Genomic DNA, 23,208 nt, shown 5'->3' on the forward strand with positions numbered 1-23,208 from the left:
TCTTCGGAGCGACAGGACACAGCAAATGCTGATATTTACGACCGGGCCAGCAGACGCCGGTAACCTATCGACCTCGGAGTCGTCGAGAAGTGCAGATAAAAAGGATAGACGTAGTCTATCACGAAGTGTCGAAAGAGCCTGGGCAAAGGAGAGGGCGTCGCTACGTAGAGAAACGTCTTACACAAATGGGCAGACTGAACGGAGGCAGGTGATTGAAGAAAGAAGAAAAAGAAAAACAGAAATCGAGGGGGGATGAGATGTTTATATACCCCGCTCGAGAGCTCATGGGCAGAGCCTGAGGTGACGATGATTCATGAGGTTCAAGGCATCCATCAAGCACGCAGCTGGCAGCTGGTGACAGCTGACAAGCATTTGCAGCTACCGATGACTCTCCACCTGTTAAGTGAACCTCCCTTCTGTTCAGCAGTAAGAGCCATGAGACTGAGTACGCCTTGAGATTACGAAAATATGGAGATATGATTTGTGTGTTGAGGGTATCATGAGTTGGTAAAGAGCTGGAAGTTGATGAGCAATATTGCACACCATTCAAAGTACATATAGTCTTTTTAAGAATTATACAATGTTTTATTTAAGATAGCAATATTGAATTGATTCAATAAATGGTAGTACACGGAACAGCAGATTCGTGAGAATGCTTCCTGTTTAGTTGTGTTGAAACGTGTTCGCAACACCTTCACACAGGTCATTTCCACTCCGCACGAGAACGAGCTTCAATGCGCCAGCAATGTGGTTGAGTTTTCACTTGGCTTCCAACAGTTAAGAGCACCATAGCTACTTTCATTATCAACCTAGCTCAAATCAGGCCTTCACTCGGTGTTCAAGTAAAAGAGGGGCAGAAGTGGGCGGAGTAAAGGCTTCTACGATTCGTCTAAAACGAGACACGCAAATAGGGAGACAGGAGGTTGACCTTTATCGAGGTACAGCACAGCATGATGTTATTGCTAACTCTAGATGCTATAATTTAGGTTAAGAGGGAATGAAATTCGAATTCCTTTGGAGATCAGGCTGATGATAAAGTTGCGCGATGAGCGGAGATGAGCCAGTTTCGGGGTCCTAGCTTTTGAAGGTGGTGCTGCCGAGCCGCTGCGATATGAAGCAGAGTAAAGGGTGCAGAGTTTATCCGCAAACGCGCCTAATATCACAGACGACACGATCCTTAGCCTCAAGGTGAAGCTTGGCACAATAGAATGCGAGAACTGGTGCCACCTCTGGGGCACACTGGGCGATGGTGACGGTCTCACGATATATCTTGACGGCGAGATGAAAGCGTGCGAAGGAAAGCGGAAGACGCGTGAGGGTGAACTGCATAGACAGGAGATGAGAGAGGGGAGATTTCTTCTTTGACCTTGGAGAGCTCGGCGTATTGCTCTGCACAGGTATTATATCGCTGTTATCGCCAGCAGGTTCTTTATCGAGATAGAGTCAATGGGGATAGCTCTAATTATGGCTGGTATGCCAGGCTCCGGCCTTAGAGTCGCAGCCTTGGGGTTGCGGCCCTCAATAACGATGACATCGTCCCGGTGGTTCTGCGAGGTATGAGATTCGTATGGCGGTTGGTGGCCAGATCGTCACATGGCTAACTTTGATTTCTCTGTGAAAGGACAATACTGGCGGCCTCTGAGACGGAGAAGACAATCCCAGATACCTCGACAGTCCAAGGAGGAGTACGGCTGGAAACTGCCCGTCGAGAATGGGTATACGATAAGTGAAGTTCCGTGCGGGAGTAGTAGTGCTGCTTCTGAATCACGCAAAGTCGGCGTGTATAGACACAGGGGAGCTCTGCCTTTGATTGTAGTTAGAGTATGAATAGTATAGATGGGGTTGAAGAGGTTACAGTATACCAGATATTGCACTTTGAGCATCCTCCATATTCATCAGCAGTAGAATATCTCTTCTGCTCATATAGATAAAATGCTCGTTTAAACCACTGACTAGGCTGTCATTTCCAGGTGGAGTTACTAGAACTGACTGGCCTTGATAAGTTCCTTTAGGAATACCAAGAAGTTTCTCAACTCTTCGTATTATAGTAACCTTGAGACAGCTAGGCCCCTCTGGCCCCTTGCCTCCGTTTCGGTACCGGGCTTCGTGACATATTCTGACCCTGCCGACACTTGTGGCCAATAGCGATAGTCATGGATGATACTGTTACTGTACAGCTAGGAGTTGACAGCATCTCCCAGATACTTTGGTGAGTACCCAGACCGATTGCTCAGGTAATGTAGATGAAAAAGAATGGTTCCACTCTCCAGCGGAAAACTTCCTTCCACCGCTACCTAAGGGTGAATGCCACCGAGGAGAGGTAACGTCATATGCCTGCCCAATAGGCACTTAAGTACCTTAATTAATCAAGAGACTTCAGACGTATTCCAAAACTCCCATCCGGACATGCCCACATATTATGTAAACGCCATCGAATTTCTCCTCAACCTTAGCACGACACTATAGTGGCACAGCTGTTGATAAGAACTAAAGGCCTCTTCAGAATTTCCAACCTAATTAGTAAATGAGCCCAGAAGAGTCGATCAAGCAGTTGTATATCTAGCTAATACTAACAAGTCCACTACTGCTTCCCAATTATGGTTACATGTTGATTCCTGGCGTGACGTAGATGTGAAATGCCTGTTGTCAATCGACAAGAGATGAGAGTCCCTGCCAACACCGGCAAAGCAGTTTCAAACTTGATAGCGGTTAACGGTAATAATTAACACAAAGACCTACTCAGGTCAACAGCAGCTTGCTTTCGTGATAGGTAGTTATTTTTATCAGTCTTATTTGGTATGCTTATGCTATTGCGTGAGCTTGGAGCTCGCCGTACGACTCTTTAACTCTAGGACTCGGGTGGGGAAATTACCGAATTGATAAAGTGCAGTTCGTGATCCTGGGATTATTTTCTGGTGTCTGTCGTCACTGTCATTCCAACTGAAACCCCTTCCCGTAAGCTTGCTCGCTTGGCATCTGCCCATATAGCGTAGCTCTCTGAGATGTAAGGACCAGTTTGACGAGCTCATGATTGTGCTGGAAACTTTACGCAGCCTTACAGCCCAGCAACCAATGCAAGTTGAGTTAGTAATGTCGCTATCACATTTCCATTGTCAATGCGGGCATCTGTCAAGGATCAAATTGCACAGTGTATAGGGAAGTCAACACACATATGGCAATCTGACGAATTATCCACACTGAAGACACCATAAGCACGAGATCACACATGAGGCTGGAGAGAAGGGCCAGATAGCCATGAATGTCATGAATTGGTTATTGTTATGTCCTGCTTGCCTTCTTATGTATTTGCTGTATTCTGACTTGCTAGCTTACTACCACATTCAACGGCATCAAAAGAAAGCATCTTGATGAAGCTGCTACGTCAAGGAGAAATGGCCAGTGCTTACTTCCTCGCATAACGAGGAGCCCAAGAGCGCACCGGCGACGGTAGGACAGAGTCAAAAACATCAGCCGCTTAAACAACTACACAACCGCCTCCAGCGAATATTAAGCGGCGGCTCAGGGAATTGCCATCGGATCAATAGCTTACCCAACTTATTTAAGGCCATGCCAATATCACGGTAGTATATCATTCACTCGCAATGCGAGGGGCCAGAACCCAGTGTGCCCCTTCAAGCCACAAGACTACCTAGGTACCCAATCCTTCTTCCAAAGCCACTCTTCCAACAGTAGGGACTGATACGGCCAGTAGAAAGGGCCAGAAGAGTTCCAACATGGGGCAGCCATCGAGCGCCGTGCCCAAATAGTGCTTCGACTCCTACAGAATATTTATAGAGTAAGCAAAATATAACCCTAAGCAAATGCTTATTGCGACCAGGTGTTCCCAGACCTGGCGACTCCAAGATATGACTTGCTCATATCGTCCTAGATGTTTTCTCGAACGGCTAGATTGATGACCAAAAAATTTACACACATCACAAATCTTGACACCAGGCTTTGAGGGTCCTTGCACATTGTCCCGTCTTTAACTCACCTCACTCTACGCCAGTGATGCTCAGGCCCAAGTTGTACTATAGCCATCAGAATAAAATGAGTCAAGGAATCATAATAGAAACCCTACAAAGAAAGTCAGTCGCAGCTTGGTAAACAGGTAAATAGACGCTATGAATAGCATACATGGGTAACTCCGTATCTGATTCCCGGATCGCCCTGGAGATTATTCTATTCCTAAGGTTCTACAGTTAGCTCTGTAAAAAAATTATATTGAGAACATCCAGACTTACTGTACCACCTATTTACCAAAAATAATCGGGGCTTGGTTATTTTTAGCCTCTGCGAGTTCCTGTTTGTTAGACTTCTCAGACTTCTCAGCCTGCAGTTCCTCAAACTTTTCAGTCTGTTCCATGATCAGGTTCGCCTTCTCGGGGTCATATACGAGCTTTCGTCTTCCTCATTGTCCTCTGTTGAGGCAGATGGCCCGTCCTTGCGAGCACGTTTCGCAGGGCGTTTGCTCGCCACGCCTGAAGGTCGTTTCTTCTCTGGCTTCTTTGGAATTTCTCCCATCTTGTAGCCCTTGCGTTGTCCCGGCGCATGTCCAGGTCTCTGGCTCTCAGGGGCGATAAACACCAGACGAGTAGTTCTCTTGGTCTCAGTGACCGCAAGGTAGGCATCACCATAACCATACCCCAACTCAGCTGCCATTGTTCGCATAAATTTGAGCACCGCTCGGCGCTCAGCTTTCTGTTGCTCAGTACCATTGCTAGACCAGCTATCTAGTAAGCTGAGAATACCAGAAGGCAGCTGTTGTTCGCCGCCAAAGACCTCCAGCGCTCCAAAATAGGATAAAAAGTTTGGTTCACCTTGCTTCAGGGAGTCACGGAATTTTCGAGCCCATGGGGTGCTGGCTTGGGACATAGCCACTCAGATTGCTAGTCTCCTTGCTTTCCTTCTCTGTGTCCTGGCTACCATCCTCTGTTTCTTTCGGGGCGGCGACAGTTGTCTTTCCCTTTCCCTTATGCTTGGACTCTGAGAGAACTTCATCTTATTCCTTCATCACCTTGCTAACAGACTTCTTACTCTTCTTGGGTTTTTGTCTTGGTCATCTCCATCATACCATTCCATAAACTCGGAGTCATTTACCGAGTCAGGGTTTTCGTGGATTTGTTGATATTCTTGAGGACATCCGGGCTGAGTTTCTTGGGGTCTACCACCTGGCAATCCGCCTCATGTTCACTTTCTTCCTGAGGAGGAACATATTTCTCGTCGGGATCGTTCGCTTTCGCTGTGCTGATGTCCTCCTGGGCAGACATGATACCCTGAGAAAAGGGAGGTTAGGTTAGCTTAGGTTATGGTAAAGTGGAGAAGTTTCAAGGGGGTCACTTAGTGTTTGGTGGAAGTGTCCAATAGTAGGGGAAATGAGTTGGAGGTTGGTGGTAAATTAAGATGGTATGCTATGGACTAGAGTAGGATGGTAGGTGCTTCAGGACAGTTGGCTCTCTGTGAAGGGAGACTGGATTTCCCATGAATGGTGCCCGGTTATAGTGAGCTAGGCATTATTGCAGCAGGAGGTGAAATCCTGGCAGAGCAAACTTACCGGCGAAAAGTTGCATGTTAGAGAGCGATCGATTTGGCAAAGGTTGGTGTGTTAAAAAAGAATGTGGAAATGGAAGCGCAAGGTTGCGCGACAAGAAAAGACATGATATTGCACTCTTGGAAGGTGAAAAGTTGAATGTTCTGTTTTTAAAAAGGCTGAAAGGATGCAGGAGTAAAGGTTGAGATAAGAGTGGAGGGTTGAAGTTGGAGCTAAGAGGTAGAGGCTAGAACAGAATCCCTAGCATGAGCATGAACATTTTGCTACAGTATAATGGAGGCAGCGACTTACCTGAAATTTTACAGAGCAGGATTCCTAGAGTGTGTTAAAATACTGAATCCTACCGTGTTCCAAGGTGGTCACCCTGAAATCAGTAACCCAAGTTTGTTAGTGGAAGATCAAGGTCAGTTTTGGCAAAGGAGGGTTGATGCCCCTGATATATCTGATCAACACGTGAGGCCTAAAGGTGAAGTTACAGAATCCATGTTTTCCAAGCATAAAGAGGATCTCACTTACTAACTTTCTTTCTCCCTCCTTCACCAACACCATCATTTGCCCCAATCACTAAAACTTGGATACCGGGTAGTAGGGAGACGACATGCCTCAAGAAGAAACAGCCAAATGCATTTCCAAGTTTGTTGGGCATTGATATGAAGGACTGGGTGCTACGGTGCTTTTGTTCTAGCTATGGGAGGACGCCTAGTGTTGTTGGTGTGATGCCGTGATTGGGGAGGATGTCTGTGTCAGGGGTAAAGGCGTCTTGATCCTCGGACGAGCTGAGCAGATCCTGGAGCTTCTTGCCGCGCTTTGCTATGAATTGGTTGGCCGGGCGAAGCTGGACGAGTTTGTTGACTCAAGCGAACGTTCTCCATCTTCTTGGACTTCCAGATTTCATCCCAGCGAGCGAGGACCAATCCCAATCCAGACGGCTGACCGCGATTAGTTAAGGCCAAATACATAAGAGATAGACATACTCTTACACCAAGCCTAAACCTTCTCACCCGATTTAGCAACTGAGGTATACTGTGTAGTTATAACACCTAGCAAAGATAACCTCAAAGTCCTCCAGGGAATAGAGAAAGCAACGTCCCCGTTCTGGTTTCTGGTTTCTGCTAAAAGCTCAAGCTCTTCAATCTTATACTAAGGAGAGTAATTAGTACTGACCAGGATACGGCTACCAGATGAACATACCTTAATCAAAGCGAGTGTTTGAGACTTCCATGACGCGACATTCTGCTGGAAGCGCTTGTGAGCGGCCTGCCAAACAACGTCATGCTGATCCTCAGTGAATTCTTTCTCCAGGATGAACTTGAGGATTCCTTCTTGAAAGTCATTTAACAGGGTGGGCATCATAGCCTTTCGAGCCTCAAGCCGAATCTTCTCAAGAAAAGGCTTGGTTGACACCACATAGTCTGCTGGTAAGTCACATCTGCGGCGCTGTGAGCTCTTGGCCAGAGTTGCATCCTTTGACAATCAGTTCTCGAATCAGCAGCACGGCCTGGCCGATTCCTACGCAGGATCGCATACGCCCTCGAATATATCTGACTCCTTCCACTATATCTCATAAGAGCAGACTAACATGTCGGCTCTTTTCCAGTAACTCTTAGGAAACCTTAGTCATCTACTTATAGTCAGAGCCAGAGCCATATTACTCAGTCACCACCAGCTCCTCCTTTCCAGATTCTAAAGAGACTCACCAGCTGCTTCCCAGCTTTCTCACCACTCCCACCGCCACAACCACTCGGTCGGCGCTGGCAGTGACCGAACTGCTATCCCTACCTCTCCTCACCAGATCCGTGCATGATCAGTCTGCTCGGCAACGTCCTTGATGGCCTCTGAGACGGTCTCCTTGGCGGTCGAATTGTAGTTGTTGAATTCGGGGGCCGGAGGAGTACCCTGCTTCTCCGAAGGGTGAAACTGTAGATATGACGGCCAGTAAAACTAAAGAAAGCGACTTGAAACTCTACCACATACTATCAGCTACTGAATAGAATCTTCGATTGTCGACGGGAAAGGACGCGTTGCATCACCGGCAAATGGATTGTCCGACCATGTGCTCTGACTAGTCATTTGAGACCCTAGAACGCCTGTCTGCGCCATTGTACAGGGTTTCTAAAGTTAGGTAAAGAGGCTTGGTCATCGCAGCGTAAGGTTGTCAAGGATGAAACGAGGGTGTTCGTGAAGCGTATCAGTGTTCTGAGCAAATAGAGTGATTTCAGTGACTGCCTGATTCTTGATGCTGGACCTTCGGGGTCTTTTGTTATCATTAACAGCTGTAGTACTAGGCCATTTATTTCTATACGAATACCCAGAAAAGGGGAGCAAGTCTGGTTGCCAAGTTGCCGGGCTCTGTAATTGGATATTTGACGCGATCGGGCACAGGCTCATTGACAGCCAATTATCCGCAATCATTATGCCAGTATCTGACTCTTGATGCCGTGCTTTATATATCTAGCTAAAGTGGATTTCTGGTAATGTAGCTGTAGATATGAAATTAGTTTCAGCAGGGACAGTATTCGCAGTTCACTTATCGGCAGGAGAAGAAGCAGGCTTGGCGATAAGAGAACTAGTAAAGATAGGCCTGACCGGGGATAAAGAGACATCCTTTATAGTAGCATACTCGGAGCTAGAGAATTGACTAAAATTCTTTTCAACTGCAGCCTCGAAGCCAGGCTTGAGCTCAGCAGGCTCGTGAGTATCCAACCATCCCTCTGCAAAAGACCAAGACTACCCATAATACTCATCATCCCTTCCGTAGCCATTCATTGTCACTAGGACTGGTGCTTAAGCCTTAGCCATAAGGAAGGCCTTGATATTGGTAGACTTCTCAGCGGTCTCGAGAAGCTTCTCAGCATTGTTGGGATCATAGGAGAAGTTGACAGCACAAAGAAAGGGAGATGTACGGTCAGATATCTGAGTGTGGTTCCAATCCAAAATGTTTGAGTATGGATGACATGACTGGACTATAACCGCGAGTTACCATGTCCTTGATGGTCATGTACGTACTTCTTGGGGAATATATTCAGTGGCGAGGTCGATGGCAGCCCTGGGGTGCCACTGTGTACTGTAGAGAGTGCCGAGTAAAGGTTCAAAGGATTTGTCTCTGGCAATTTAGTGAATGGTGTTTGATTCGATGGCTGAAATCGCGGCCGTGGCGGCAAACTTGACCCCGTAGATGTTGCGTGCTATGAAGACCTCTGTCATCATGGCAATCCCGCAAACTTCGATCTCGGTCCTGTTGAGGATTGGACAACAGCAATCTTCTTGATTCCTACGGCACTCCTTTCGGAAATCCATGACGACATATTTGACACCTGTTTTGTCGAAATCTAGACAAAGTTAGAGAGTTATGTAAATAAATGAGCTATTACCAACTCACAAGAGACAACAGCCGCAATAAACATGTCTGTGAAACAAGCGGGATTGGGCTAAGCGGGGTTGAGTGGCAGATGTTGTCTCGGACACTGAAGTACAATAAGAATCGCGGTCTCATTTCCCATGACTCTGATTGGGCGACAATAGGGGAAATCCACCCGCATCCAGGGGACACCACTCATGAATCTCCAGAAAACGTTGGACTTCTCTAGACTCTTCAAACTGCCAAAATATTCTGCAGTAAGTTGACAAAGTCCGAAGATCTTCACCATATGTTGCAACGAGCTGAATGGGGGATGACCAAGAATCGAGACCACTCCCAGGGCCTTTAAGAGCTTTAAGAGATAAGTCGAAATTGTCAAGGGACGTGATATTAGCATCTAAAGATATTAGCCATGAAAATAGTATAGAAAAGCACCAAACTTACTTTCACAGTCTTGTATATCGAGGATTGTCTTAGGATAAGGCTCCTCAGGACTCCCAGATTGCGCAGGCAGAGCCTGTGATAAGTGGGAGCTGCTGAGAGTGTGGTCGTAGAGGCCATCATCATCATTATCATCAGCATCAACATCACCGGAAGGTGCTATCGCATGTCAGTGTTTTCTGTTTCAATTATGTATATAGGCAGGGTCAAATACCTTCTCCGTTAGATAGCTCAGAGGTGAACTGCAAGACGGCAAAATCTGAACCTTCTTGCTGAAGAGTAAGACTGATCAGACCTAAATCGAACCCGAGCGAACTGAATATGGGAAAGGAAGTTGTCTTGTCCTGGGTTTTGTATGATTTTGCGAGTCTTCGGCGAGTTCCAACGTCAGAGATGAGTGCCGGACTGGAGAACTCTGACTTGGTATGGGCTGGGAGACTGGAGGGCTCCCAGGTCAAGAAATAACGACTCCGTGTGAAAGGAGGTAGGACGTTCTGCAACGAAGGCAATGTGATAGGCAATGGAAATCGAGACGAGAGGATGAGAAGATGAATGATAAGAAAAGAGGAAGAGTAGAAGAGCAGAAGAGCAGAAGAGAAGAAGAGGAGAATCCTTTTGCAAGGAACATGCGCGCCTGCTCGGCATTATTATGTCCTTTATTTCCTCTTTCATGGCACAAGTTGCAAGTGAGGTTGGCTTTTATCAAGAATGGCGACTGCCTGAAGCGAAGGTAGCATATTGATTTGGCAGGAGACGGGCATTGGTAGTCAAGTATCGAGGGAAGGGGTAAGCCACAGGTCGTCGCAGACTGAAGTCATCATCGGGTGATGAATGCGCTCATAAGGGGAAAGGAAGGTGGTAATCAGCTCAGTTTCTTGATCAGTGATTGTTTGCAACATGGAGGAGGCGAAACTACCTAAGTACCTAGGTACCTTATGTACAATAGAAGTAATAAAGTCGATTTCATCACGTCATCGTCGGCTAAATTTTTTAACTGTTGCAGATGCGAATATGAACTTGCACCTAACCGCAGGTTGCACAAAAGTGATTCTCTGCCGCGACGATTACAGCAGTTAAGCGGTCAGTATGATAACACGATCCTTATTCAGACGGATCCCTGATATTCATAATATGCATGAACACAGAGTCCCGACTTCATACTACCTGTCAAACCATCCTCCCACGACAAGGATTTTACTTCATGACATGGGTGATCCCGTCTCTATCCCTACCTTACCCAGCCTCACAGATAAACATAAATTATCCCTCATGGATCATCACTATTTCAAGCTTAACCCTACCCCCAACTCCTGTTGAGATCAGTTTATCCGATAGCTTCACCTGCCATTGGTTCGCTCTGCAACTGGTGGCAGCGGCTTCCAGTTGTCGCTTGGCGCCTCGGACATCGAACTGTGTGCGCACTCCTGGCTTTGCAATGGGTCCTGTTCGTCAAGACATAGCTTCACATCACTTTGTTCCTGATCATGGCGCTGGGTATACCTGTAGCCAGTGCTACCCGTTTTCATGAGCGGGGTGACTGCATTATATCTTTGGCGTAGTCGCCGGACAATCCCTCGACATGGCCGTTGGCGATGCTAGGGCAACCAAGATGAAGACTACACGAAACCGCGCATAGACTCCAATGAGCTTGCTTTTGGGGAAGGTCAGCCAGATGGACCATATCAGAAATTCGAACTCCAGCAGACAAGGCCCTCGCACTGATCGACAATCGTACAGTGCTGCTCAGGGCTCAAAGGACCGACAGAAAGGGAAATACTTTTGGTGAAGTATTGCAGGGCCATGTTCGATTCAATATCCCCGCGGACAACGAAGGCATGTCCAGACATCGCGAAGCATTTGAGGGGATTTCAACCTTAGTTATAGTTTTTAATAGACAAGTTGCATTCTCTTGATCACACCTCATCGTCACTCTGGACTTCTCGGCAAGGCCTAGGCAACCAAAAGATGCATAAAATTGTATATTTCGGTAACCGACTTCGGTAGGCTCGATCCTTAGCTCTACAGACAAAGAGATCAGGTCTACCAAAGGATAGATAAAACAGTATGATAGTGTCAGGCTTGGTTTTCTGCTCCACGGATAATAGAAAACATAGCATGAGCTCATAATAAGCCTTAAAGGAATATTAACCTTAACTACGCCTCGGGGACTGGTTAAAACCATACTCTAGACGCCTCATCAATGAAACCATTCCGCCTAGCACACTATCCAGAGTCCATAGATAGAAATCAAACATATGCCCCAAATGCCTATCCAATAGACTTCTTTTCGCCAGCATTTTCCAAATGTCACAATGTCTGACGTTGCAAAGAAGGCTAACGCCTGGACTCAAGAAACCAAAGTGAGTCTGGATCATATCCCCGAGCCACCTGCAAGGAATCTAACCACTATAACAGAATGGGCTTCTATTGCATATCATCGCACAGCTCAAGCCTAAGTGCAAGCCCACCAATTAGTCAGAGGTCAACATGGAAGGCCACACGGTGAAAGGTCTTCACAATCACTGGGCTTTCTTTAACAAAAATGGTCAGAATCGAAAGCGCGCCGACCAAACCAAAGGGCAGTCTGCCCATCCCCGCGACGATCATCTAACCCCTTTCAACGCCCTACCACGCTTCTAAATGTCAACCCATACCAGACCCAAGCAGCACAAGACAGTAGTCAAAGGTGCGCCGGCGAAACGAAGACACAGCCTGCCTTTTCTGATAATACCCACCTCACCCGACTTAACACAAGTTACGTCAGAACCCAAAGGCGCAGAGCAGTGGTGCCACTGAGTCCATCTTGCCTATCTTGATGATGATGGTGAGCTTATCATTCTCGGCAGTATAGCCAAGGCGCCACGCCAACACCAACCCGAACCATGCCTTGGCAGTATGACCAACATCCCTGGAAGTGGCCAATCTCATTAATGAATCAGCGAAGAGAATCGAGGAGGAGCACGCGGTTCCAATCGCCTCCTTGCTAACCGATTTGCCTTTACACTATAACAAGATCGCGAACATCCCTTGCCCAAAGGGGCTCTTACTGCCACCTAGTAACATCAGAAAGCTTTTCAATCGAATCGAGCATGCCCTCCGCTTCCCTGACGCTCGCCTTATACGACACGCTTAACCATTAGTATCCGACGGTGTTGTCAGAGCCTAGCATTACCCTGGGGTATTTGTTCCATTTCGTCTCCATGATCTGTTCACTGGTTAGCTCTAAGTAATGTCGTCGAGCTTCCGCCATGCAAAGTGAAATCTGTGACTTAGAACTTGGAGGTTAAAGACCAGGGGTTGCTAGTTGTTGAACCGGCGAGTTGGCACTCACAAGGCGGTGGTCAAGTCAACTTTATCACGTGACTGTCCAAAAATGTTTTGGCCGTGGCACATAGATGTTAGTCACTCTAAACTTGCACTTTGCCCCACTAATCACCATTCCGTTACTTCCTCTGTCACCCTAGATCACCATCATTAATTCAACTTCAACTTGTTCATCAACTTTTCTATGCATTTAGCAAACTTCTCAATGGATCCATCAACTCTTGGCTTTAAACAGACCTTGAACTTTGTAACACTCTTTGAAGACGAAATATCTCGATGGGATGCAGTCACTTCGCGCAACATCCATGCGGATGGTTTCTTCGTCTATGCAGTTCGCACTACCAAGATATTCTGCCGACCAATATGCAAGGCCCGTCTTCCCCGCCGAGCAAACGTCTCGTTCTTCACCAATGGCTACGATGCCCAGAAAGCTGGTTTCCGCCCTTGCAAACGCTGTAAGCCCGAAGTAGCAGGGTTCATGCCAGAAGAAACAGCTGTGCGAAAGATCCGGGCGTTTGTGCAACAACAGACAGAGGAACAGGGCGACGCAGAAGCCAGGCTGAGCCTCAGTCAGATGGCGAGGCTGACTGGGTTGTCTAAGTGGCACTTTCATCGAGTGTTTAAGAAATGTGTTGGTGTGACACCAGCAGAGTATCTGAGAAAACAAAGACAAGGTCAAGGCGTCCAGAGCTTGTTGGAAAATGGAGAAACAAGTTGGATTGATAAACTGGACTTTGAAACTCTGGGCCAAGAAGACTTTGACTTTGCTTCTTGGGATGAACCTGTGGTTGGCTCAGGGTATGCAACTACAGAAACACCATCAACAACTCTCAGTGGCAGTGGCAGTCCATGGTCTATCGAGGAATTCTTGATATGGCCAGAAGAGAATAAACCGACGCTTGTGTAATGATTTCATATCATGCTGGTTCTTCAACGTAGGCTAGTTGGGCTTGCGTTGCCAGTTTTCTATGATACATGGAGCAACTAAGCTTCAAAAGCAATGACCAAAGCTCACGATGAACACAAACACCGTCCCAGACTGGCGGCGCTTTGCACAGACATTTCCGGGGGTCTTGCACGTGTTGTTTCTGGTGACCAAATTTGAACGGCGTGGGTGGTTTCGGCAGTGTTTCACATCTACAACAAATTTGGCTGAACTATTTACAAGGATGCTCAAGCGAGCCTCAACCGAAACCCCAAAATCACGGCTACCATCTGTGCCGGTCGCAGTCTGTGCATGACGATGGTATCGACTAGGCAATTTCCAACTGGAATTGTGTTGGATGGCCGAAAAAATGTTAGCTTGACAGCTTGACCAGACAACTGAGTTGCGGTATTCTCTAGTCCCTTGTGGGCAGGATTTTTTTGCGTTGAGAGTTTTATCAACACCAACACAATTCAACGATTCTACCAATTACCAATGGATCACTTTTCGAGGCTCTATTTCAGTCTTGAACCAATTTCGATGGCAGCCGCCCATTCAACTATTTACTACCTGAGAGATACCATCTGATGCGACAAAGGACTCGGGATTTCCGTATCCGAGACCTGCGATGCCTCGGAATCGCGGAGGAGGCATTTCGCGACACATGCCTGTCGCTTGGCCATGGCTAAGACGCTTGGAAACTATAGGCCATCCAGTTAAGCTCCTATAGTCTAGACTCTATTCTTCGACAGTAACACTAAACAACGAGACGCCAACCCCATCCCAGGAGTCTTGTCAACCCTGGGGAGAACCTCAAGTTGGAAACGGCGCTTACTGATATGGTTTCGTCAAACAATATCGTAGCAGGTCATGTATGATCGCCGTAACGAGGTTCAGGCTGGTTGCCAAGTTGCATTGATTCAAGCTTATTCAAATTTAACTACTCGATAATGTTGAGAGAAACATCTATATAAGTGAGACGATCTGTCATCCAGAGTTAGAGTTTCCCTTCGATCATCATCATCACTCACACAAGCCTCTTCTCAGCATCTGCTTCTCCTTCCCTTCTCCTTTGCTTCTTTCTGCTGTTCTGTGAACGCATTCGCTTCGACCACTCCTTCAAGTTTAATACCTTCTTTTTGCACCGCTGGTTGGTTGCTTTGATACTCTTTGTAAACCTTCCAACTCGTCACTATCACTTAATCGATACAACATTCATCATGGCTTTCTCAAAGTCTATCATCCTTGCCGCTCTCCTGGCCTACGCCGAGGCCCGATTCGGTCAAGAGCAGGAGCCTGTTGCTGCTGTCCAGGCACTTGGTGATGCTGGATTCGGTGACCCTGGTGTCGCTGCCACTATTGCTGGCAGCATCCCTGGCGCTCTGCTCGCAGCTGCTAGCCCTTGTGACAAGGTATGATGTATTGGGTTGTCTTGAAATCACATCAACTAACATCTTCCAGCTCACTATCGCCGATCAGATGATCACCGAGTTGGGAACTGACCAGCAAGTTCTCGACGCAGCTATTGGTCTTGTTGCAGCTGAGACCAACTTCAACCCTTCAGCTGTTGACAGACCTTTCGTCTGCGCTGACCCCAGCCTACCAGCCACCGCTGCCCTTCGCGGCATTGTCCCTCTCGTTGACCCTGCTGTTGACGGTGCAGCCACTGAGAATGCCAACTCGGCAACCTCAGTCACAACTCCTTTCGATGCTGCTGGCCTATCACAGGCTGAGGTGATGATCGCTCAGGGATTCAGCACCTTCACAGCCGTTGGTGCTAACGGAGACCAAGTCCAGCTTGACGGCCAAGACGGCGCTGCCGCTGGTGGTGCCGGTCAAGACGATGGCCAAGATGACGGCACCGGTGCTGGTGCTGGTGCTGGTGCTGGTGCTGGTAACGGTGCTGATGCCGGCGCCGGTGCGGATGCTGGTGCTGGTGCTGGTAATGGAGGAGCTGCCAACAATGGCACTGCTCCCGCTGATGGCCAGCAGGGCAACAATGGCTCGGATAACGCCCAGGATGGAAACAACGCAAATGACGATGAGGATTGCGAAGAGGATGATAACAACAACAACGGCAATAACAACAATAACGGAAACAATGGTAACAACAACAACAATGGCAATGCTAACAACGGTAACAACGGAAATGGAAACCAGAACAACCAGGGCGGAAACAATGGCAATGCTAACAACGGTAATAATGGAAACAACAACAACGGTAACGGCAACGGCAACGGCAACAACGGAAATGGAAACCAGAACAACCAGGGCGGAAACAATGGCAACAACGACAATGCTCAGGATGGCCAGGATGATGCTGCAGATGACAACAATGCTGGAAATGGTGCCGGTAACGGTGGAAACGCTGGCGGTAATGCTGGCGGTAATGCTGGTGCTCTCGACTTCGGTGTCTGCCAGCCTACAATGGCTCGCGTTGGTGGCCTCAATGGTCGCCCAGCTGACGAGTTCACCTTCATTCCCCAGGATCCTCTCATCGCTGAAGGCCAGCAGGAGGCTCTCAACCCCAACATCATTACCAACCGTATCTGTGATCAGCTCACCAACGTGTGTGACGCTAGTGCCGATGCTGTGGCTGCTTGTGAGGATGCTCAGGCTCAGATTGAGGCTTTGGGAACACGGGATCAAAGCACCGCTGACACATGGAACGCCCTGCTTGGCTTCGACGGTGTTGATTCTACTCAGCAGCAGGTTTGAGAAGGGGCTGTGAGAGATGATCGATCGATGGGTGCATGCTGGTCATGGGGGGTGGAATAGGGGGCTCGAGTTGAGCAAACATATCCGAGTAGTACTTCAGCGTTGATTTAATACGAACTCGATTGCTAATAATTATGCTTGATCTATTGTGTGTGTTATTTTGTTGTGTGATTTTAAAAATGATATTGTATCTGCTGCAAACGAGCAGTCATGCAACATTAGGCATAGTGGTAGCAAATATCATGCCTACTCGCTATCATACGCACGCTGTCCTACGCTAGATATGTGCCAATTCTCTTCCTTTCGCTATGTCACATAAAAGCTTTCAGATGCTATGCAGAATCTCCCCAAACTACCCCGAATGTAAAAGGATGAACACCAACCCAGGCACACATTTACTGTGGAGCCCTGGCAGGACGCGTTCGAAAGCGGTTTCAATGCCGTGCCTAAGGTATACAAAAGTCTATCCAGCTTCCGAGATAATCGAGTCTGTTGCCCTGATGCTCCTGGCTCTTATAGATGGTCTCAAACTCGTCAAAGCTTAGTTTACCCCACCCTCCTCTTTTGATCGCCTGGGCCTCAGCAAGACTTAGGCGTTTCCAGTGTCGCAGCATGTCTGATGTGGGAGCGCTATCGATGTCATCCTCTTCTTTGGGTACGTCGTCCTCGGACGTGTTTGGTAAAGGCTGCGTAACGGGATAGAATACGTAAGCCGGAGAGGTAGGTACATCTTCGAGTGTGTTGGGCCGGAATTGTGGAAGAGTGGGATCCTGTTCTTCGTCTTCAGAAATTGGCATGGTTGCCTCGGTTTCTGACCCTGAAACGGGCTCTGCCGTTCCATCCTCATGGATGATTTCAACCGTAGTATCAATCTCGATGGCATTTCGTCCCTCTGGTAAGGCGATAGTATATCCAGTTTCGGACAAGAGCTCCTCAAGGGTCTTATCAGCGGCGGATCTAACCTTGGAGTCACCCTGACTTGTAGCCTTAGACTTATCATCATCGCTAGGCTCGATGGTGTCTAGTACGTCCTTGTACTTTGCCCGTTGTTCTTTGGTTTCAGCTGCTTGCACAGCAAGATCCTCAGCCGGCTTAAAAATGGTATCAAGCAACTCATTAAATGCTTGCTGAGTGACCTGGTAGAGAATCTCCTTGCCAGCATCGCGCTCGGCGTGAGGTATTCTCCATCGCGGGGCGTGCTCAGAGGCACTGCTAGGAGATGTCGTTTTATCATGGTCTTCGTCATCAGTGAGATTTCCGTTGGCAAATCTGACCTTTGAGCTAGTCGGTGTCGTCGTAGAGTCGTTTTCTTCGTCGTCACTAGAGGCTTCATCCATCTGGCGAAGATCCATCAGAATATCTTCACTGCCTGCCCAGTCATCAGGGGCAAGGCCTCCTTCTTCCTCGTCGAGATAAAACTGCCGCCTCTTCCATCGCTCATGTAGCTGATTCCGTGCCATGTCTCTTTTACGTTTATCCAGTCTAGGGGCCCTGCTGCGATCCTTAGCAATGGTCTCGGCTCTGATCTCACTTTCCGTTCGTGAAGGACCTCCAGTCTCATTTTCCTCATCATGGGTCCCGTTCAGGCCATCTGCAGGTCTGTCACCATCAACCTCATCATCCTCATCATCTGTAGGCTCCTCAATCTCAGGATTCAAAGTCTCCATTATGAGGCCTGGAAGCTCCTCCAAGGTGGATGCCGGTTCCAATAGCGTAACCCAATAAGTACGATCGGTCTCACTCCCACTCAAACGGCGAACTGTTCTCCAGTTGCTATCTGTATCGTTTCTGGTAATGAACTGCCTTCTGGACCGGAATCGATGATCAGTTTCACAGGCAAACAAGTTCGTTAGAATATCGCCGCGGGCTGCTGTATCCCCGCGATCTGGCGCAACAACGTGCTCATGCCCTTCAGAAATATCCACACTGCCATCTCGTTGATATGTCTTGCCCTCGTGCCGGAATTGTCCTTCACCAGGAGGGACTCGACCCTCGCGTCCGAACAGACTGCTCAGTGGTTGACGACTGGTGACGAGCTGTTGAGCTTCGCTGCTGGCGAGTAGCTGATCCTGAAGGCCATCTAAGATATCTTTGTGCATCTGCTTGTATAGAACATAATACGCGCGGAACATGCGCAAGAAGTCTTTGCGATCAACGTACCCATCGCCATCCAGATCATAGCCAGAGAATATCTTCCGCAGTTTATCCTTTCGCTTTCTGTATGATAATCCATGGAGAAATTCTGTGAAGCCAATCAAGTCATCGTTGTTAGAGTCGTAAAAAGAGAACATTCGATCGTGGATAAGGTTTGGTGCGGCATGTCGGGAGCCTCCTGTAGGAACAAGGCACCGCTCGAACGTCTTCCGATCCATTGCGACACACAGCTCATCGGGGTCATCTCTCCATTCCGAGTTAGCCATAAAAGTCCATTGTTCCCAGAAAGCCTCTAACTCTGGCCGTTCGAATCCTGTATCTTGTGACAGCTTGGGTATCAAACTGCGGGGCAGAGTCCGTCGGCAAGTGTCTGGGTCCCCGGTATACCAAACTTGCTGCATTTGTCGCGGACCAAACGGCGGTGCTGGGATTCGGATTTTGTAAAAGATATGAGTCTTGATGTGAACTCCCTGGGCTTCGCAAGTTTCGCAAAGATCAAAGTCGGCACAGTTTGCGCAGCGGTAACGAACCCCGCGGATGGGAACCATGCCACATGAATTGCATTGGCAGCCTCTGTGGACGCATCCATTTCTGCGTGCATTGTCCTCTGAAACGCGAAAGAGAAGGGTGACGATGTTGTGGCCAGTTCGTTGATTAGAAGGAAAACCGCTGGGATCGTTCCACCACTCGTCCCCGCCATCAACTACGGTCTCTCCATCGCCAAGGGGCTGAACTGGATCAATATTGGCGTTTTCGTCACCCGGAGCCTCGGATGAGGAACTTGAGCCATCCTCGTTTCTCCGATTCCGGCGTTGACGTCGTACTGCGTTGCTTCTGTGTAGACCACCACCAGGCAGAGACTCGAAACTTTGCGACCGGACCTGATATGCGTAGTATCCGGCCGAGAGCGCGGCCACAGCAGAAACTACGGCCACAGCCAGTCGCGGCCGGGTAATACTCTCGACGGAAGGCGTCGGCAACCACATCGTGGGCTATATCATGGATATTGCATGATGCTGAATCTAGGCGTGTCAGGGGAAGTTGAAAGTCGTAGAGTCGATCGACGGTGACTGTCGAGGGATAGATCGGGTCGGATTCGCGTCTGTCGTCGTTTCTGTTCGGTAGTGAGGTACAGTACGTTCGTAAGGCGATACTAGAATGAATAACAAATCTGTTCTCTGTTTCTGATGATGACAAAGCTACGGGTGCATTGCATCCCAATAAGCTCATTAATGCGATCAGAGCTGTGAAGTTTCGGTGGAGCAGCGGCTAGGCCAAACACGGAAAGGCCGATCGATGGTGCTTGGACTCGGGCGTCGGGCAAGGTACGTAGGTACTTGAATAGCGGAGCCCACCCGTCAGCGAGAAAAGTGATGATGCTTGTACAGATATGGATGCGACCATGGGTAGGGTACCTCTGTAAATCCTCAGCCCACTTCCTCACGAATTCAACTCTTACTTCTGCGCCAGCGATTAGGCTTTATAACAACACAATGGCTGATGCACCCCCTTCCCTCCCGGGCCCCATGCCCTCGTCCTTTGACGGCGACCAGTATGCTTCAATTCCAGCTTGCTATACCGTACAGTCCCCGCTCATGCGATAGTCCAGGGAACTTCAGAATGAAAGACCAATGCAAAAGGTCCTCCGCAAGATCAAGGAGGAGCCATTGATCCCCCTCGGTATAGAAAACACCTCGGACTATTTGCCGCACGAGACAGCTTCTAATAGCTATAGGAATGGGCCTGACCACTCTCGCCTTTATCAATGCCTACCGAGCTCTCCGCCGTGGCGATTCAAAACAGGCGAACCGCATGTTCCGAGCCCGAGTTGCAGCCCAGGGATTTACCGTATTCGCCATGCTGGCCGGCAGCATGTATTACCAGAAAGACCGCGAGAAGAGCAAGGAGCTCCGCCAGCTCCAGGAGCAGAAGGATGCTGAAGAGAAGCGACAAAAGTGGATTCGTGAGCTCGAGGCTCGAGATGAGGAGGAAAAGGCCATGCGTGCGAGACTCGAGAAAAAGAGGCAGCAGGTCCAGGCCCAGCGGGCCGAGGAGGCCAGGGCAACTGCAGAATTGCAACCCGAAGGCAACGAAGCTTCCAGTAATGGAGGTATTCTAAGCCGCATTGGTTTATGGCCACAGGGCAGCAAAGAAGAGAAGAAGGATGATGACAAAACTGCCGCACAAGCTGTCGAGGACGACGCCAGCGCAAAGAAGAAGAAGAATCCCAAAAGTTCTCTGGGCGATCTCGGCGAAATTATCTCAAAGAGGAACGACTGAGAACAAAGAATGTACATTAGGAGCAATTGGTCATGATGGAGGTCTGTATAAAAGTTTCGCATGCCGATTTATGGCAGAAGGACATTGTGTACGATAGACAACGGGCGGTACCTTCGAGTACAGCGTGGCTCTACTCCCAAGCTAGGCAAATGTTAATGATTGTTTATGTTTGTTGAGTTTGAAGATTGTGAAGTTTCAAGACAGGCAGTTGCTAAACCGATGTGCTATCCAGGCCCTAAGAACATATATTGTCTGGTAATGCTCAATTTCCTAGGAGTTGCTTCATGTCATAGACCCTCCACTTCGGTTTCCTCCAATTAACCCCGCCATCTCAAGCAACGCCCGGTCAGCCTCGATATCGCCATTTCCAAGATTGATCTTGCGGCGAGCTTCAGCTTCTCGTTCCTCCCAAGCCCATTTCTCGGCTTGGGCTTGGGCTTCTTTATCACCGCCACAGCCCCAAACTTCGAGACTCTCAATCTGGAATCGGTCCTGGAAATCATGCTTTCTCACCACACTCGAGTGAAATGCACCTCCTCGAGATGTAAAATCGTGGTTGAAGACTGCAAACTCGAACGAGTCGTCAAGTAATAATGATACAGGGCCTAGGCGTAACATGTCGGCCTTTCTGTGAGCTTGAGATGGGTGTGGATGAGGGCAACCGAATGACATCATGGGATGGTGCGCTGGTGCTTTTGTGAAAGTGACATAGTCCTTGTTAATAGTTGATGCCGGGAAGACATCGTGAATTGGTTCAAGTTGAAATAGTGTTGTTTCTGAATCGCCGAAGCATTCCCGGTGGGTGTGTTTCCAGGGTTCACGAACGTAGACACCAAAAGTGAGCCGATCCGATTTGCTACCGTGAGGGAACCGCTTCGGAGGCAAGGATGCCGCGAAACTGCTTTCTTGACCACCCTCCGGCTCATCTCCCAGACGTGTTCCACTCACCAGGAGCAGTGTTGGGGCTTGCCAGTTGAAAACCTTCGTCTGGAAACTTCCCATGGAGAAGCCGGCATCATTGCCTGAGTAAAGGAGTCTCACTCGCCGGAAGAGATCTGTCCCAGGAAGGAAAAATGAGATCTGGGACAATGTGTTCTGATTTAGTATGTCGCCGGTGTCGGTCAATAGAGGTTGTGCTACTTTTTGAGATGAAGTAGTAGCTGGGGTATCATTTTGATGTTTGGAGAAATCTAGATTTTGCGAGAAAAGAAAGCGCTCAAAAAGACCATTGAATCCACGAAAGAGATTAGGGCAAATCACAGGTATGATTGTTCTGAAGTGGTTGTACTTGATGCCAGTTGAGGTTTCGGCATTAACGAAGGAGGCAAGAATGCTTTCAGCGGCGCTACGGAGGCCTTCGAGTTCTTGCCCAACAACACGGCTTGAATACATCGAGAGGCTTTCTTGAGGATCAAGCGGAGCGGCAAGGAGAAGCAGCATGACAAGTTTTCGGAAATTGTCAGTTGGGATCGTTGCGCCATGAAATATTGGCGCATGGCCCTGGTCCACGGCATCCTTGATGTCAAGCAATTCAAAAGCTGTCAATACGAGGTCGTCGTCCTCACCGTCTTCGTCTTCGTCGCCAGCTGCATCAACCGCGAAACCGGCCACACGGGACCTGACCTTCTCTTTATCGTCTTCGGACTCGGTAGGTGCGATATGTGAAGTGTCTGGATGGGCTCCTGCTTCGGACATTTTACGATCAAAGACAGCCAAGCTCTTGAACAGTAGTTTGGTCCTATCTGAAGAGCCCCGCGCCAATACGGTTCGGTAGCGCTCAGTCATGATGACGACCACCATAATCATCCGCTGAAACTCCAAAACTACAGGTGCATTTTGAAGAAATGGAAAAGCGCCGATGTAGGATACCATTTGGAAAATAACTGGCGAGGTGCCGAGAATGTCTGGTATTTCCAGGTACCGGGCGATAGTGTCCTCTTTCAGGTATTTGATAGAGTCCTGTTGATCCGCAAGGCTCTTGAAAACATCTCTGAGTGAGTATAATTCAAGAGAGGTGAAACATTTCTTCATAAACTTCTCCGTCTATGAGATCGTGTTAGCGGTATTCAGAATTGGCTCTGGTAACGTATGATAGGAGAAGCTCACAAGTTGTTGGGTTAGCTCTTCATGCGACCGCCGCTGCGGATGCTCATCCGAAAGATTCTGACCCATTTTGCAAAGGCCACTGCGTTCGCATCACTCTGATACTAACAATTAACGATGGTATGCAAAGGTGAAGTTGAGAGTGCCTAGACGACTTCATGACATTCCGGACCCTCAGTGAGGTAAGGTGAGGTGAGGTAGGGTGGGTGAATTGCTGACAGGGAAGGTACGTACACATACCTACGTAATGATTCGCTCCTCCCCTGTCCTGTCGCTCATCCTCATCCTCATCCAATCCAATGTGCCGAGCATTTAGGTAATGACGGCGTCTTGATCGACTTGATTAACACGTGA

At 48.4% G+C, this 23,208-nt stretch overlaps 10 protein-coding genes across 11 annotated transcripts; 4 read left to right on the forward strand and 6 right to left on the reverse strand.

Annotated features, from left to right (window-relative positions):
* Positions 1-4,368: 4,368 nt before the first annotated feature.
* On the reverse strand, positions 4,369-4,875 carry FOIG_06003 (uncharacterized protein; the record flags this gene model as incomplete). Its single annotated transcript, XM_031204939.1, has 1 exon — positions 4,369-4,875. The coding sequence occupies one exon, from the start codon at positions 4,873-4,875 to the stop codon at positions 4,369-4,371; it is 507 nt and encodes a 168-aa protein (XP_031065188.1).
* Positions 4,876-5,096: 221 nt separating this feature from the next.
* FOIG_06004 (uncharacterized protein) lies at positions 5,097-5,270 on the reverse strand (the record flags this gene model as incomplete). Its single annotated transcript, XM_031204940.1, has 1 exon — positions 5,097-5,270. One exon carries the CDS (start codon positions 5,268-5,270, stop codon positions 5,097-5,099), a length of 174 nt encoding a protein of 57 aa, XP_031065189.1.
* Positions 5,271-6,294: 1,024 nt separating this feature from the next.
* Positions 6,295-6,901, reverse strand: FOIG_06005 (uncharacterized protein; the record flags this gene model as incomplete). Its single annotated transcript, XM_031204941.1, has 3 exons — positions 6,295-6,480; positions 6,545-6,691; positions 6,743-6,901. 3 exons carry the CDS (start codon positions 6,899-6,901, stop codon positions 6,295-6,297), a joined length of 492 nt encoding a protein of 163 aa, XP_031065190.1.
* Positions 6,902-8,137: 1,236 nt separating this feature from the next.
* FOIG_06006 (uncharacterized protein) lies at positions 8,138-9,006 on the reverse strand. Its single transcript, XM_031204942.1, has 2 exons — positions 8,931-9,006; positions 8,138-8,880 (listed from the first exon to the last, which is right to left on the reverse strand). Exons 1-2 carry the CDS (start codon positions 8,953-8,955, stop codon positions 8,663-8,665), a joined length of 243 nt encoding a protein of 80 aa, XP_031065191.1. The 5' UTR covers positions 8,956-9,006; the 3' UTR covers positions 8,138-8,662.
* A 2,656-nt stretch (positions 9,007-11,662) lies between these two features.
* FOIG_06007 (uncharacterized protein) lies at positions 11,663-11,825 on the forward strand (the record flags this gene model as incomplete). Its single annotated transcript, XM_031204943.1, has 2 exons — positions 11,663-11,710; positions 11,766-11,825. 2 exons carry the CDS (start codon positions 11,663-11,665, stop codon positions 11,823-11,825), a joined length of 108 nt encoding a protein of 35 aa, XP_031065192.1.
* Positions 11,826-12,879: 1,054 nt separating this feature from the next.
* On the forward strand, positions 12,880-13,581 carry FOIG_06008 (AraC family transcriptional regulator; the record flags this gene model as incomplete). The annotated part of the gene is made up of 1 exon (XM_031204944.1): positions 12,880-13,581. One exon carries the CDS (start codon positions 12,880-12,882, stop codon positions 13,579-13,581), a length of 702 nt encoding a protein of 233 aa, XP_031065193.1.
* Positions 13,582-14,819: 1,238 nt separating this feature from the next.
* On the forward strand, positions 14,820-16,439 carry FOIG_06009 (uncharacterized protein; the record flags this gene model as incomplete). The annotated part of the gene is made up of 2 exons (XM_031204945.1): positions 14,820-15,011; positions 15,061-16,439. 2 exons carry the CDS (start codon positions 14,820-14,822, stop codon positions 16,315-16,317), a joined length of 1,449 nt encoding a protein of 482 aa, XP_031065194.1. The 3' UTR covers positions 16,318-16,439.
* Positions 16,300-20,673, reverse strand: FOIG_06010 (uncharacterized protein). The gene has a single exon (XM_031204946.1). The coding sequence runs from the start codon at positions 19,455-19,457 to the stop codon at positions 16,764-16,766; it is 2,694 nt and encodes an 897-aa protein (XP_031065195.1). The 5' UTR covers positions 19,458-20,673; the 3' UTR covers positions 16,300-16,763.
* On the forward strand, positions 19,820-22,784 carry FOIG_06011 (altered inheritance-mitochondria protein 31, mitochondrial). 2 transcript variants are annotated; one of them, XM_031204947.1, is made up of 3 exons: positions 19,820-20,023; positions 20,081-20,151; positions 20,207-22,784. In XM_031204947.1, exons 1-3 carry the CDS (start codon positions 19,845-19,847, stop codon positions 20,749-20,751), a joined length of 795 nt encoding a protein of 264 aa, XP_031065196.1. In that variant the 5' UTR covers positions 19,820-19,844; the 3' UTR covers positions 20,752-22,784. The 2 variants fall into 2 exon arrangements, with proteins under 2 accessions (XP_031065196.1, XP_031065197.1); XM_031204948.1 differs by having other exon boundaries at positions 19,820-20,151.
* On the reverse strand, positions 20,737-23,086 carry FOIG_06012 (uncharacterized protein). The gene is made up of 2 exons (XM_031204949.1): positions 22,858-23,086; positions 20,737-22,794 (listed from the first exon to the last, which is right to left on the reverse strand). Exons 1-2 carry the CDS (start codon positions 22,921-22,923, stop codon positions 21,034-21,036), a joined length of 1,827 nt encoding a protein of 608 aa, XP_031065198.1. The 5' UTR covers positions 22,924-23,086; the 3' UTR covers positions 20,737-21,033.
* Between the last annotated feature and the right edge of the window lie 122 nt (positions 23,087-23,208).

This window comes from Fusarium odoratissimum (genome assembly GCF_000260195.1).
Source record: "Fusarium odoratissimum NRRL 54006 unplaced genomic scaffold supercont1.8, whole genome shotgun sequence".
Classification (NCBI taxonomy): domain Eukaryota; kingdom Fungi; phylum Ascomycota; class Sordariomycetes; order Hypocreales; family Nectriaceae; genus Fusarium; species Fusarium odoratissimum.

Excerpts from the sequence above, each read along its gene's own strand:
- FOIG_06012 (XM_031204949.1), bottom strand. The coding sequence starts at position 22,923 with ATGGGTCAGAATCTTTCGGATGAGCATCCGCAGCGGCGGTCGCATGAA. Across the intron at positions 22,795-22,857 it reads AAGAGCTAACCCAACAACTT|ACGGAGAAGTTTATGAAGAA; the intron begins GTGAGCTTCTCC and ends ACGATCTCATAG.
- FOIG_06006 (XM_031204942.1), bottom strand. The coding sequence starts at position 8,955 with ATGTTTATTGCGGCTGTTGTCTCTT. Across the intron at positions 8,881-8,930 it reads TATTGCGGCTGTTGTCTCTT|ATTTCGACAAAACAGGTGTC; the intron begins GTGAGTTGGTAA and ends AACTTTGTCTAG.
- FOIG_06011 (XM_031204947.1), top strand. The coding sequence starts at position 19,845 with ATGATGCTTGTACAGATATGGATGCGACCATGGGTAGGGTACCTCTGT. Across the intron at positions 20,024-20,080 it reads TCGTCCTTTGACGGCGACCA|GGAACTTCAGAATGAAAGAC; the intron begins GTATGCTTCAAT and ends GCGATAGTCCAG. Across the intron at positions 20,152-20,206 it reads GGAGCCATTGATCCCCCTCG|GAATGGGCCTGACCACTCTC; the intron begins GTATAGAAAACA and ends TAATAGCTATAG.
- FOIG_06010 (XM_031204946.1), bottom strand. The coding sequence starts at position 19,457 with ATGTGGTTGCCGACGCCTTCCGTCGAGAGTATTACCCGGCCGCGACTG.